The 15352-nt window shown below is 33.3% G+C and overlaps 1 protein-coding gene across 12 annotated transcripts in view; it reads right to left on the bottom strand.

The window, feature by feature from the left end:
- Positions 1–15352, bottom strand: part of DEUP1 (deuterosome assembly protein 1) — a 140805-nt gene that overhangs the window by 65265 nt on the left and 60188 nt on the right. For 8 of the 12 annotated variants that reach the window (XM_031960994.1, XM_031960985.1, XM_012545094.3 and 5 more), the window contains 2 exons: positions 8670–8783; positions 7031–7282 (listed from right to left, as the gene is read on the bottom strand). In XM_031960994.1, the coding sequence (XP_031816854.1) occupies positions 7031–7282; positions 8670–8783 (366 nt within the window). The remainder of the gene's footprint in view (positions 1–7030; positions 7283–8669; positions 8784–15352) is intronic. The other 4 variants (XM_031960988.1, XM_031960986.1, XM_031960991.1 and 1 more) reach the window with 1 other exon arrangement.

Here is a 15352-nt window from a genome sequence, read left to right as displayed (position 1 = left end):
TTCCAGTGGCTCCCTATCACCACTAGGATCAAATACAAAATACTTTGTTTTATGTTTATAACCTACCCCCCCCCCATTACCGTGTTATTTTTTCTTTCATCTTACATCTTCCCATATATTTTTTGATCCAATGGCACTAGTCTTTTTGCTGTTCCACAAACAAGACACTACATATCTTTACTCTGGATATTTTTTTTTCTGGCTGTCCTTCATCCCGAGAATACTCTCTCTTCTCATCTTTTCCTTCTGGTGTCTCTTGCTTCCATTGAAGTCTCAACTTCCCTCTACAGGAAGCCTTTCCCACTAATTCTAGTGCTTCTTTCCTATTTTTCAAGTATTTTAGCTTGTTTGTACATATTTGTTTGCTTGTTGTCTCTCCTAATGAGTGTAAGCTCCTTCAAGGTCTTTTGCCTCTCTTTGTACCTCTAGCTTTTAGCACAGTGTCTAGGATTTAGAAGACACAAAGTAAAAGCCATGACATACTACAGTCAGTGGGTCATTGGTTGATTATTTGTGCAGAAAGTAAGACCTTCATAGCATGAAGAACTTCATGGCATTTATAGAAAGCTCTGGAAGTTTGTTAGAATGGCGTTGTCATTTATCATTTTAGAATTAACCCAACTGATGACTTGCCACATTAGATAGGATATCAGAAAGGTTACCTGGGCATACACCAATAAGAGAGTTTCAGTTAATCAGGGAGCCCAGGAAATCCAGCGTCCAATGAAAGACCTTCTTGGGAGTAGACTTGAGCAGCTTGGTTCTATTTCCTAGTGAAGAGAGCTAGCTAGGCTGGTAATCAGACATCATCTTCATGCAATGTGATCATCCTGCCTGCCACAGGATTGCCTAGTTCAAGGTACAGGGTATATTGGACCTGTATATTTGAAAGCTCTGACAGTATTCTCATCATAGTTTTCAGTTTCCTGTCCCCGAAAATGGGAAAGTTGAGGGTAGTGTGACAGAATTACACTGACTCTTACTGGGGCTGAATTCAGGAGAGAGCACTGGTCCATAGTGCTGACTAATCTCCCTTACTTGGGGCAGGTAGAGGTAGGGCATGAAAAAAGATGGGGAGAGAATCCCAGTGTAGACAGAGGTTAGGAATACATACCAATCAAAATGAGGATATGGGTAGACAAGTAAATGACCTGGAAAAATAGGCCTGAAGTACTTTCACAACAAGAAATGCTGAATAAAAGGTATAAGGTAGGACTGGTTTGAAGGGAGGTCCAATTTGTAGGCCAAAAAAGTAAACAAAGAACATAGGTTTAATTTGTCATAAGATGTCAAAGATGGAAAGGGTGAAGTGTTTTGAGTGTTTTGTTTTATGAGTTTTATGCTCTATTATTTGCCTGCCAGGGCTGACCTCCATCAACTGGGAAGTTTTCCCCCTGTTTGGCTGCTTCCTAAACTACCACTGAATCTATGGGGCTTGGGTTTTTTGCCTGCAGCACTCCTTCTGCTGTCACTTCCACCTGCATTAACTGCCATAGGCTTTAAGAAAGCCTGGGCAGGCTACCATTGGAGACAATGAATTTTCTGTCACTGGACACTTTCAAGCAGAGGTTGTATGACCACTTGTCAAGGTGTCAGAGAAGTTATTATTCACTTGAGGGTTGAATATGAGGGTTGAATGATGACTGATTTCCAAGATCCTTTTCAATGCTGACATTCTATGCATTAAATTTGTTCAGATGTACTACATTCTCTCCCAAATGTTCACAATGGTTAAAAATATAATTATGCATTTCTGAATATGTTATGCAACTCAACAAAATTTTGATGGATGGTGCAAGATTTTATTATGTTCTGAGGTTTTATTGTTTGAGGTTTGTTCCTCAAAGCTTAAAGAGAAATTTTAAGACTAGTGTTTTTAAGAAAATTTGTTCAGGGGATGACCTTATTACAAAAATATCAACTCAGAAATGGGGAAAGAAGTATAACTACCATTTCAAATTGTGAATCAGTCCACAATCAGGTCACATTAGCTGTCTTCCACCAGTAAGAACATTTTGAGGAAAGGGGGGGTGGTTTTAAAATGAACCAAACTCGGAAGAATGTGAAATAGAAGAGAAACTTAATCTGATTTGAAGCTGCTGAAACTGAAGTAGGAACTTCTTGCTTTGCAAGCTCAACAGGGAATGATAGAAATTTATTATTAAGGAGAGTGGAGGAGACAGCATAGTAGTAAAATGACTTGTAGTTTTTTTTTTAATTAATGAAACTAGACATAATCCTGTATTTTGAACAACTGAGATCCTACAATAAAAAGAAAATAAAATCTAATGACTGAAGATAGTAAATAAGATCAGAAAATTATATAATTATATGAGGTTAGAAAATTATGTCCAATTATGGAAACTCTTAGCATCTATGGACTCTAGGTAGTGAAGAAAAGAAAGGTTTTGGCTGGTCTTCCAGGACCTAGACGATAAATTAAAGACTGAAAATGAAAAACAAATTTAGGATTTGTTTTGGGATTTGGCAAAGAGAGTGGTAGGATGGAAGGAGATTCAGCAATAAGATGGGTCTCCTCCATAGAAATAATGCAATTTGAGGAACTATTCTCAACATTTGGAGGTGCGTGGCAAAAACCTTGAGTTTTTCCCCTTAGTAAAATATACCCACGTCTTAAGTATTTTAGGAGTTTTAAGAAAAGGAAAAAAAAGTTTGACAACAACATTTATTTTGCTAATGTGCATTCACATGCATGCATCTATAGGCCTGGTTGGCAGATGATGCCCACCCTCCTTGGGAGTATTTTAAGTAGCTAAGGGAAGATATAAGAAAAGAATAGGTAATAGAAACTTAAAACCAGAAACTCAAAACCTTATTAAAGGAATTATAGACTGATCCATAAAAGAGAAGCCACAGAACAGCTTAAAGAGGGTTTAAGAGCAGATGCAAGAAAAAGGGGGTAGAGGAAAAAACCAGAATTTCTAGCAGTAATACCAAGGGGAATCCTGTTGAATTATTGAGTTGTTTGCCAAATGTCAAGAAAAGACAAACTTATTCTTCATATAGGAAAGACCATATTCTTCAAGAGCACTGATTAATGATGACATTCTTTGAAAAATGCCACTCTCTAGTTTAAGAATATAGTCAAACATTGCCATAATTTTTTTAAGTGCTTTCATTCTTACTCATGTATTGAAAAGTACAGGTTTTAGGGCTTTCTTTGAACTTCATTTTAAAAAAGCAAATAACTCCATTTCTTGCTTGAGTTAATACTTTATTTTATGATATGAACCTAAGCATTCTTTCACCCATTTTCTATAATTTGATTTTTGTCACTTAAGACATAACTAGCAGAGCATAACAAATATTATGACTATCCTAAGAAATATGCTACTAAGGATGAAACCTAGAAGGATATGCTCTGAGTCAGAGACACCAACAACATATCTTTTTTTTTTTTCCAACAAAGATTCTTCCTTAAGAAATTGATCAAATCTCAACTTCCTCCTGTATCAGAATGTATATGGAACACATCTTCTGTATTCACATAACTTTTTCCTCTATGGAGAGTTTTGTAAACAAGTATTATCATGTTCATTTACATATTATTCAAGGGTCTGGAATTAGCTAATTTTTTTTTTTCCCGGTGAAAGAGGAAGAAAACACAAGAGAAGTTTGTGGCACTTGGGTAAAGGCTTATCTGGAGCCCAGACATGCTGCAGCAACAACAGTGGTAAGAGTGGCTTCAGGAGTTCTCAAACCAGAGAGTAAAGGGGTTGGAAAACTGGTCAGAAAGACCTCACAGGAGACCTTTTGCTAGCATTGGATATGGTCGATACTGATTGGCCACTCTACTGCTCATACACCCAGTTCTGAGGCACAGTTCTGGGGCACTGAGGAACATTGGTGGTCAATCACAAGGAATGGGGTGCTGGTCACAGTTCCTAAGAAAAGAGGAATGTTATCCCTGGAGGCTGCAGGAGATTAGAGGAACATTCTGGGGAAAGACCAGAGTACAAAATAGAATTGGCCAAATGGAAAAGGAGGTGCAAAAATTCAGCGAAGAAAATAATTCCTTAAAAATTAGGATTGGGCAAGTGGAAACTAATAGCTCCATGAGACATCAAAGCAAAATAAAACAAAGTTAAAAGAATGAAAAAATAGAAGATTTGAAATATCTCATTAGTAAAACAACTAACCCAAAAATAGATAAAGAAGAGATAATCTAAAGACACCATCACATTTCAAGAAATTATCAAGGAAAATTGCCACAGTATTGTAGATCCAGAGGGTAAAATAAAATTGAAAGAATTCACTGACTTCAAATAGAGATACTCAAAAGAAAATTCCCAAAAATATTACAGCCAAACTCCAGAGCTTCCAAGTCAAACAGAAAATACTTCAAGCAGCAAGAAATAAATAATTCAAATATCTTGGAGCTACAATCAGGAGTTACACAAGATTTAGTGTAAGAATGCAGGGCTTAGGATATGATATTACAGAAGGCAAAGGAATTACAATTAGAACCAAGAATAACCTAATCAGCAAAATTGAGCATAATCCTGCAAGGTAGGAAATGAATATTTAATAAAATAGAGAACTTTCAAGCATTCCTGATCAAAGAAGAGAGCTAAATAGAAATTATGACATTCAAACCAAGACTTAAGAGAAGAATAAGGTAAACATTAAAAAGTAATAATATAAGGCATAAGTATGAATTGATTATGTTGGAATGCTCTCTTTTAAAAAGTGAGAAGAAGGATTCACTAGGAGAAGGTGGAAGAAGAGGTAGATTGGGAAAATTTTCTCACATAAAAAAGCATGCAAGAGCAAATTTTTACAGTGGATCTGGACAATGGAACAGAGAGTAGTGAGCAATACTTGAGCCTCATTCTTATTGGAATTGGTACAAAGAAGGAAGAATATATACAGACTTAGGTGTATATAAAAATTTAACTTACATTTTTATAAGAAGAAAGGAAAGGGGATAGTGAAAGGTTGGAAATGGCAGAACAATGGGAATTATTAGGGGAGGCAATTGTTAGAAGCCAAATAAAATTTTGAGAAGGAAAAGATAACAATAGAAAGGGAGAAGAATAAAGAAAATGAGATGGAGAAAACACAGTAATCATAGCTGTGAATATGAATGGGATGAGCTCACTCATAAAATGGAAGCAAAGAATATACTGGATTTGAAACCAGAATGCAACAATATGTTGTTTTCAAAAAATGCACTTAAGACAGAAAGACATATGCAAAGTTAAAATAAAGAACTGGAGCAGAATCTAATAGCTTCAACTGAAGTAAACAAGACAGGGATAGTGATCATGACCTCAGAGAAACCCAAAACAAAAATAAATAAGACAATTAAAAGGGATAATCATGGAAACTTCATTTTGCTAAATGGTATCAATGACAGTGAAGTAATATCAAAAAAACGTAAAGTAACTTTCTCTGATAAAGACTTCATATATTGAGTTTATATACTGAGCCAAATTTATAAAAGTAAATGACTAATTGATAAATTGTCAAAGGATAGATAGTTTCCAAAACAGAAGCTATCTATAATCTTATGGAAAAAATGCTCTAGAAGCATTATAAGAGAAATGCAAATTAAAACAACTCTGAGGTACCATTTCATACCTACCAGAAATTACAAATGCTTGAAAGAATGAAGGAAAAATAGCTGTGTTAGTGAACTCCTGGTGGAGGAATTAACCGGTCTAACTATTCTGGAAAACTATTTGAGACTAAGCCCAAAGGGCTTTGATACAACAATCTACCACTACTAGGTCTACATCCCTCAAAGAAAAAAGGAGTATAAAATATTAATAGTAGTTCTTTTTGTGGTAGTAAAGAATTGGAAATCAAGGGGATGCTCATCATTAGAGAATGACTAAACAAATTGTAGTATATGATTTTGATGGAGTACTATTGTGCTATAAGAAATGATAGAAGGTGGTTTTAGAAAAACATGAAGTAAAGTGAGAAGAACTGGAGGTCACTATGCATGGTAATAGTAATTTTGTAATGATGATCAACTATGAAAGACTTGGCTATTCTGATCAATATAATGATCCAAAATAGTTCCAAAGGACTCTTGATGAAAAAATGTTATCTACCTCCAGAAAGAGAATTGATGAACTCTGAATGCAGATTGAAGTAAATTTTTCTCACTTCCTCTATTTTTCTTTTTAAAAATATGATTAATATAAAAATGTTTTCCATGATTTCACATATATTGCTTGCCTCATCAGTGGGTGGGGAAGGGAGATGGAAACAAAGGAGAAAATTTGAAACTCAAAATTTTAAAAGAATATTAAAAATAATTAATAAAAATAGTTTCAAATTTTTTAATCCAACTGGTAGATGACATAGGGAACAAGTAATTTTTAAATTCTATATCAAAAATCCAGTTATAAATATCTGAATGTTATTCATTGTGGATCTACTTTGAGGATAACTAAAAAGCATGAATAAAAAATACCTACATTTTAGAAAGGAAATGACTAAAGTAGTACAAATATTATTCTGGGCATTTATTTCTAAATTTACCAAAAGTACTGAACTTTGTTTTGAGTCTAGATAGTTCCTCCCCTTCCACCATCAGGAATTTATCCAATTTTAATGCAAAAACATGGGACAGTGTAGTACAGTGGCTAACGTGCTGTTCTTAAACTGGCTTACTCAATTTTCTCTGAAAATGTTATGTGCTTTCTTGTTTCTATGATTTCTTTTTCAAACTGTTTTCTGCCTGAAGTTAGAAAAGACATTAATAATCTTTGCTGCCCTAAATTGGATTAGTCTATCTAGAGAGATAATGGGTTCGTCTTCCCATTTTCAAGTCATAAGGTTCTATATGACCACATGTATACATATTGATGTGAAACAAATTCTTGTTCAGGTATAGGTTGGACTAGATGACCTCTCAGGCGTGTGTAAACATCACACATATGCACACATGCTCTCTAAAAGTAGTTTCCCAATCTATGTTTCTGATTTTGTTGAGGTCACCATTTATTTAGTTTTTAGTTAATATGAGTTAAAACAAAAACAATCATTTCTTCACCTGGCACTGTCTTTGGTACATTTTCAGTTCTTGCAGGAGCTTCTGATTTTCATCTTGTAATTTGTTCCTACTTATTGCTATTTCACTCACAGCTGACTTCAGTTTTTCAATAATGAATTCATCTCTTTCAACAGTGTCACTACCAATATCTGGTTCACAGGTCAACCGAGCAATTTCAGGGTTGTTAAGACTGGCATCTTCTAAGCATTGCTTCTTCCCATTTAGTTGAGATTGGTAACTTTGTGCCTGTTTCTGTAAGACAAGAAAAAGTACAAAAATTAAAGACATCTTTAAACTGACAAAAATATAAAAAGTATAAAAAATTATTAGATAAAATATTCTGACAATTTTATTATTTTTGAAAGGTAATGCTTTAATCTGTCTATTGTCTCTCCTTTCTCTTTTTTCTAATACTTTGTTCCCTTATCTGCTCTCTCTTCAACATTACCCTTTCCATTATTTTCTTCTTTCTTTTTTCTTTCCCTTTAATATTCATAATTATCTCCATCTTGGAAAAACAAACAAACAAATCTTCATTTGGCTCTGATAACTATTCTATATCCATAATTTAATTTCTTTATTTTTACTAATAAACTTCTCAATAACTGGCCTATAATGATAATAGTATTTTCTCACCACTCACTCTTCTGTGCTCTAGCAGGTTATCAATGACTTCCTAACAGAACAAACTTTTAAATTTTAAAAGTTCACCATCTCTTTAACCCTCTTTCAACAAAGGAAACAGGTTATCACGCTTCTCAAAATTTTCTCTTGGACCTTATAGTTTCTTATCACTCTGAATCTGAAAACTCTTTTGTCTTCTACTACTCTTCCTACCAATTTAATGTAACTATTCTTTATGGTCTGGTCCTTGGCAGTTTGCCTTTGTCTCTTTAAATTCATTTACTCAGAGATTTCATATGTCACGATAGATTCATTATAATCTCTATGAGAATAATTCCAAATTTTAGATCCACAGCCTGACATTTCTAATCCCACATATTTTCTAGATTTTTTCCACATCTGAATAACCCAATATTAGTTTCCTTGTCTAAAATAAAGTTTCTCATACTCCAATACCCTACCCTAAAACAGAATACATACCTAAATCAATTCCTTTTCAAAAATGCTCTCTTTAACTTAATGGTGCCAACTAATAACTTCCTCCAATTACTTGGGCTTAAAACTTAGGAGTTATCCATTGACTTCTCCCTCTCTTCTATTCAATATCTAATAGATCACCACATTTTATTTTGATTTTTCAAAACATTTCTTGCATCTATGAATACTTTGCACTTCTATTCTTTAATATCTTTTCATTATGTTCTCCTGACTTCTCAGTCAAAAAAAATTGGAAAATATATCAAAGAGTACAGGAATACTTTTTGTCCCAGAAAATTCTGACACAAGATTACAAAGAGAATAGATAACTAGATTGCAATCTTATTGGTATAGGAAACTCCCAAATAAGTAAACTCCTTCTATTAGCATGGGTCAGTATTTTTATTATAAATTAGATTTAGAGAATAACATAGAGGAGTGGTATCAAACTCAATGAATTACATGCTAAGTAATAAATGATAGCCATGTTTTAACCTTTAATGTCTTTTAATTCAGAAGATCTGCTTAAATATTGTACCTGAAATTGATTACACTTCTCAGATAATAATTTTTGTTGGGCATCTAAAGAAACCAGATGATTCTGATATAGTATTTCTTGCTTGTCCCATTCTCTGGATTTTGCTCTAAATTCCTTTAAAAAAAAGGAATAAACAGAAGTTTTGTGAAATGATAAATTTGAGGCAAATTGCATAATGACTCATTCTGTCATGACAATTCTATTTTCTGAAAAGTAAAACTTCAATGTCTTTTCTCTTTCCCATCAAAAAGTTTTACTGGTTCCTGTCTACTGAAAAAAAATTGATTATTTAAATTTGGTATTCCTTTCATAAATCCAATGGTCCATTTCCAAAATATGTCTTATTGCTTCCCTACCTCTATGTCTTTGTTCATATTGCTCCATAATCCCAGAATCCATGCCCTTCCCCCCACTAATCCTTTACCTACTGATAAAATTTCTCTTTCAAAGCCCAGCATCAGATTAGCTTTCCATGCTCAGCATCAGGTTAACTTTCTTCATGCAACCTCCCCTGATCACCCTGGCTTATTCTCTTATTAATAACTCTGTAGAACTTTGTACTACTGTTTTGCACTACTTGTGTTCTATTTCAAACTGTCATTATTTGTGTGTAAGGCAGAGAAAACATGATTCTCCTTTCTCATACATATATTTCTTTATCTTACCTATTAGATCAAAATTAAGTGTAACAACCATATCCCATTTATTTGTTTTTCCTCATAGTATTGAGCAAAATAAGTGCTCAATAATTTTCACTGGCATGCTACTTGTTTGATCTTCCATGAATAAAGGAAAGCATAGGGGATTCTTCTCTACCTAGAATGACTATCAGATCTCTGTTTTTGTTTTTGTAGGGAAAAAAAGCTAGGAGTCACTGGGTCTGAAATCCAGTGAAGTCCTATTCAATTAAATCCACACATAAAATGTTTTAAGATTCAATTGTAAATCCATGCATAAAACATAACTTTTTGAAATTATTTTTAAAAAACTCTGATAATTATGCTAGTTACAAATAATTCAGTAAATCATTTTGATGGAAAATATGTTGCAGAAACAAAATTTTATTAAGAAAAATTTATCATGTAATTTTTTTTAAAATAAGACTGTCACTTTAATTCATTTTTTCTGTATATACAGGATACTAATAAAATAGTGAATAAGTGCAAATTACAAAATCTGAATAGCAATACTTTTATTTACATATGAATTTATCTAATTTTTTTACCTTCTAAAAATTACACTGTCTAGAGAAAGTTGGTGTCTTCTATCACCCATTAAAGATGAGAAAAGATATGAAAGTAGGTTCAAATGAGAGATGGATGCCCCTGCTTGTAATAGTGGAAGACTAGATACTGTTAAACTAAGAAGCTACTTTTGCAGAAAAACCACTTTTGCAAACACAGCTTGCTTCATGAACTTTGGGTTCAACTTCTACTAATTCCTTCAGTCTGATGGGCCAAGGCGGGGAAAGTTTCTATGGTGCCAGTGGAACTATAATGAATGAAAAATATTTGAGCAATGTTGTAGTCCTAAAATGTTTCCATAGATATGCAGTTCAGGATTACTGAATTACTAAATCATCATTAGTTCAACACCTTTAGATGAACTGATTTTGGAGTAGATAACAAGCATAATTGTAGTACATGAGACTTCCAGGGGAGTGAGAGAAAAGGACAAAAAAGAGACACATCACATTTTCCTCTGATTGTGAAGCACAATCATGTGCCAGAATTGTGGCATGATTATTCACAACAAAACATTTCAGTTATTTACCTTGCTTCTCTGAGTCCAGTGAATTATTTAGTTACCATGTTAACAAATATTTCAGAGCAATAAAGGAAGACAAAGATTGAAAAAAGAGACATTTGGTTGTTATTACAAGGGCCATTTGATTTTAGGACACCACTGCAATATAGTGATGATACAGAAATCAGACTCTTAAGGGCCTAACGAAAAAATGAGGTATCTAAGAAATGGAAGTTTAGGCAACCTTCTACAAAGCCAAGAGGACAGAGAATAGGCAGGGACATATCTGAGCTCTCTCCAAAACCTCTCTCCAGACACTTTTAAAGAATGCCTCCAAAATTCTGGAGCAATGGAACCCACAAAAGGATGAGGTGAAGAAATTTTCCAGCCCAAGACAATTTAGAAGATTGGCAGAAAAAGTTTGTTACACTGGGATGAGAGTGAAGAGAAGTCCAGAACAGGTTGTTTCTTGGGAGCAACTGAATCAGTGGTAGCAGTAAGTTTCCAAACTTCTCAGTCCACTGAGATAATAAGGTCCACTGGTCAGACAACTGATCAGAAGGAGTTTACAGGGTTTCCGTGAGGGGCAGGACTCTGGTTTGATCTTGGGTCTTAATTTCAGGGTGAGGGAAGAGCAGCACTAGTATACCAGAGCTTGCTGCCCCAGGGGAGCTGGCACCCTGGTTACAATTGCAAGATGAAAATGGATGCTTGTAGTTGCCTCCAGACTAGAGTGCAGGTTAGCAAAATAGTAAACACACCTCTTCCTAGATCATATTACCTTGGAAGAACCAAAAATTTACTGGTACTCAAATTACCTCTGAAAACAACTGCAGAAACAACAATAAGAAATGAAAAAGAAATAGAAGGAATTAGAATAGACAATGAGGAAATAAACAATGAGGAAATAAAACTATCACTCTTTACAAATGATATGATGTTATACTTAGAAAATTCTAGAGAATCAACCAAAAAAAACCTATTTGAAATAATTAACAACTTTAGTAAAATCACAGGATATAAAATAAACCCATATAAATCATTAGCATTTCTATGTTACCAACAAAGCCCAGCAGAGCAAGAGATAAAAAGAGAAATCCCATTTAAAATAATTGTAGACAAAATAAAGTATTTGGCTATCTACCTGCCCAGACAAACCCAGGAACTATATGGGCACAATTATAAAACACTTCTCACACAAATAAAGCCAAACCTAAGTAACTGGAAAATTATCAATCACTCAAGCTAATATAATAAAAATAACAATTTTACCAAACTAGTCTCCTTATTTGGTTGAATCAGTGGAATAGATTAGGGACACAATAATAAATAACTATAAATAATCTATCATTTGATAAGAAGGCAAATTAGGAGAGCAAAGAATAGTTTACCTATCACGGATCAGATCTTTGGAGAAGGGAGGAAGAATTTATGACAAAAGAAGAAACTGTTAAAGTTATAAAATGCAAAATGATCATTTTGATTACATTAAAAAGTTTTTGTGTAGAGGGCTGGAACTCTGGAGAAGTATACTTGAAACAAGGTGTTAACTAGTGCAATTGATGAGATAATGGTTTTCTAGTTCACATATATACTTAGTATTTAGTATGGTGATGTAATGGTTCTCTAAGTTCACACATAATCAGTATGCTGTAATGATAAGGTATATAAAAGGCTAAGAAGAACTGGAAGAGAGACATTCTATCTCTGACCAGCCTCATGCCTCCTGCACTAAGATCAAGGTTGGGCCAGAATAAAGAATTTAGTCTCTATTCTTGATCATGGTGTTTATCCTGCTGAAACCAAGACCCATCCGAAGGACCTCCAGAAAGCTAGCCCAAACATTACTTTTTTGTACAAATAAAACCAATTCAATAATTAGAATGGGAGCAAAAGTTTGGGGGAAAAAAATTACAGCCAGTGTTTCTGATAAAGGCCTCATTTCTAAACTATATAGAGAACTGACTCAAATATATAAGAATACAACCATTCACCAATTAATAAATGGCCAAAGGATATGAAGGATTTTCAGGTGAAGAAATTAAAACCATCTATAGTCATTTGAAAAAAAAATGTTTTACATCACTATTAAAGAAATGCAAATTAAAACAACTCTGAGGTACCACACCTCACACCTCTCAGACTGGCTAAAATGACAGGAAAAGATAATGATAAATGTTGGAGATGAAGTGAAAAAATAATGCGCTAATGGGGTGCTGGTGGAGTTATAAACTAATCCAAGTATTCTGGAAAGCAAAAAAAAAGTAACCTTTGATCCAGCAGAAATCATAAATGTGCAAAAATGTAGCAGCTTGTTTTATGGTATCAAAGAATTGGAAAATGGATGCCCATCAATTGGAAAATGGCTGAATAAGTTGTGGACTTATGAAAGAAATGGAATATTATTGTTCTATGTTGTTCTATTTGATAAACAAACTACTTTTAGAAAAGCCTGGTAAGATTTACATGAACTGATGCTGACTGAAGCAAGCAGAACTAGGAAAACATTCTACATAGTAAACAAGAGACAATAAATTATGATAAATTTGGTTATTCTCATCAATTCAGCAATCCAAGACAATTAAAATAAACTTTGGATGGAAAACACCATTCACATCCAGAGAAAGAACTATGGAGGCTGAATGTGGATCAACATATGCTATTTTTATACTTTCTCTCTTTTTTTTGATTTTTCCCTTTTGTCTTGTTATTTCTCTCCTGACATGACTCATATGGAAATAAATAAAAAATGAATGTACATGCTAACTTAAAATAAATTTTAAAAATTGAAAAAGAAATTGGAGAAAAGTATTTTAAATAAAATAATCTTAAAACTAGTTAAATTAGATACAATTAAATTCTTGATTTTGATAGAATAAAATTAGTGATACAAAATTTAAAAAATAAAAATAAGTAAATTTGAATTGGGCAAATGGAAGCCAATGACTTTACATACATCAACAATAAAACAAAATCAAAAGAATGAAAAAAATAGAAGAAAATGTGAAATATCTCACTTGAAAAGCAACTCATGTGGAAAATAGACCCAGAAAATATAACATAAAGATATTACTGGATTACCTAAAAGTCATGATAACAAAAAAAATAGCTTAGACACTTTTCAAGAAATTCTCAAGAAAAATTGCCTTGATATTCTGAAATGAAAGGATAAAATAAAAAGAGAAAGAATCTATCAATCACTTCCTGAAAGCGATCATAAAATGTAAAATCCCAGGAATAGTATAGCCAAATTCCAGAGCTTTAAGGTCAAGAAGGAAATAACACAAAAGCAAATAAATAATGCAAGCAGCCAAAAAGAAACAATTGAAATATCATATCCATAGTCAGAATAATACAAAATTTAGTAGTTTCAACATTAAAAAAATCAAAGGGCTTGGAAGATGACATTCTGAAGGGCAAAAGAATCAGGATTATAACCAAGAATCACCTACTCAGCAAAACTAAGTGTAATTCTTCAGGATGAAAAGTTGATATTCAATTAAATACAGGAGTTTCAAAATTTCAGGATTTTCCTTATGAAAAAGACCAGAAAACCTGACTTTTGAAAACAAGACTCAAGAGAAGGATAAAATGGTAAACAAGAAAGAAAAATCAAAGATTTAATATGGTTAAACTATTTCTATTTCTACATGGGAAAATGATACTCCCAGAAACTCTCTTTTTATTAGGGTAGTTAGAAGGAGTATGTATAGCAAAAGGCACAGGTATGACTTGAATATGATGGGATAATTATCTAAAAAATAAAGGGATGAGAAAGAAATGCACTGGGGGAAGAAAAAAGGGAGAAGTAAAATGAGGTAAGTTATCTGATACAAAAGAGCTTTTACAGTGGAGGGATTATGGGGGAAGTATGGGAGTGCATGAACTTTACTCTCATAGAAATTGGTTCAAAGAAGGGATGAATATGTTTACTCGGGTACAGAAAGTTTTCACCATACAGAAAAGTAGGAGGGAAATGTGGAGCTGATAGAAGGGAATGCAGATTGGGGGATGCAAAAGTCTGAAACAAAACATTTTTGAAAATGGCTAAGATGCAAGGAGAGAGAGTATGAGATAAAGAGAAAGAAAATAGGATGGAGGGAAATAGACAATTAGTAATCATAATTGGGAATTTTTTTTATTTTCCAAGAGTTTATTTTATTTAAAAAAAACAGTAAGAAAGAAAGAAAAACAGAAAAGGAAAACAAAACAAAATAAAGCATAACAAAAGAGAATATTGTCATGTACCCAATAAAACACAAGGGAGAATTCAAAATATATAACAAATTACCAGATCAAAATATATATATATATGTAGAAAAAATTATATTCATGAATTTCCATTACTTTTTTACTTGTAAATTGTTCTTTGGTTCTCTGCTGCACATCTTTATTATTTTTCCCTCTTTCATTCTCTCATTACCCCCAAGCAAGCTACCGTTAAGACATACTTATGTATACTTATTATAGTATGGTTATATATACATATACACAAACACACACGTGTCTTTTTGTCTAAGCAATACCATTATTTGTATCTCAAAAAGACAAAAATATGTCCAAAATTTTTTACAGCATATCTTTTAGAGGTGGCAAAGAATTGAAAATTGAAGGGATATCCATCAACTGGGACTGGGGTGAACAAATCGCTGTATATGATTGTGAAGGAATACCACTGTGCTATAGTAAGTGATAAGCAGAAAGCTTTCAGAAAAACTTAAGACTTACATGCAAAGTAAAATGAGAAGAAGCAAGAGAATTTTGTATAAAGTATACAACATAGCAATACTGTATAATTGTGAATGACTTGGCTATTCTCAGAAATATCCAAGACAGTTCTGAAGGATTTTATAATGAAAAATGCTATCCATTTTGAAGAACTGATGGCATCTGAGTGCAGATTGAAGCATACTTTTTATTTATTTTTCTTGGGTTTT

This window comes from Sarcophilus harrisii, chromosome 3 (genome assembly GCF_902635505.1).
Source record: "Sarcophilus harrisii chromosome 3, mSarHar1.11, whole genome shotgun sequence".
Taxonomy (NCBI): domain Eukaryota; kingdom Metazoa; phylum Chordata; class Mammalia; order Dasyuromorphia; family Dasyuridae; genus Sarcophilus; species Sarcophilus harrisii.
This window is presented reverse-complemented; position numbering and strand designations above follow the sequence as displayed.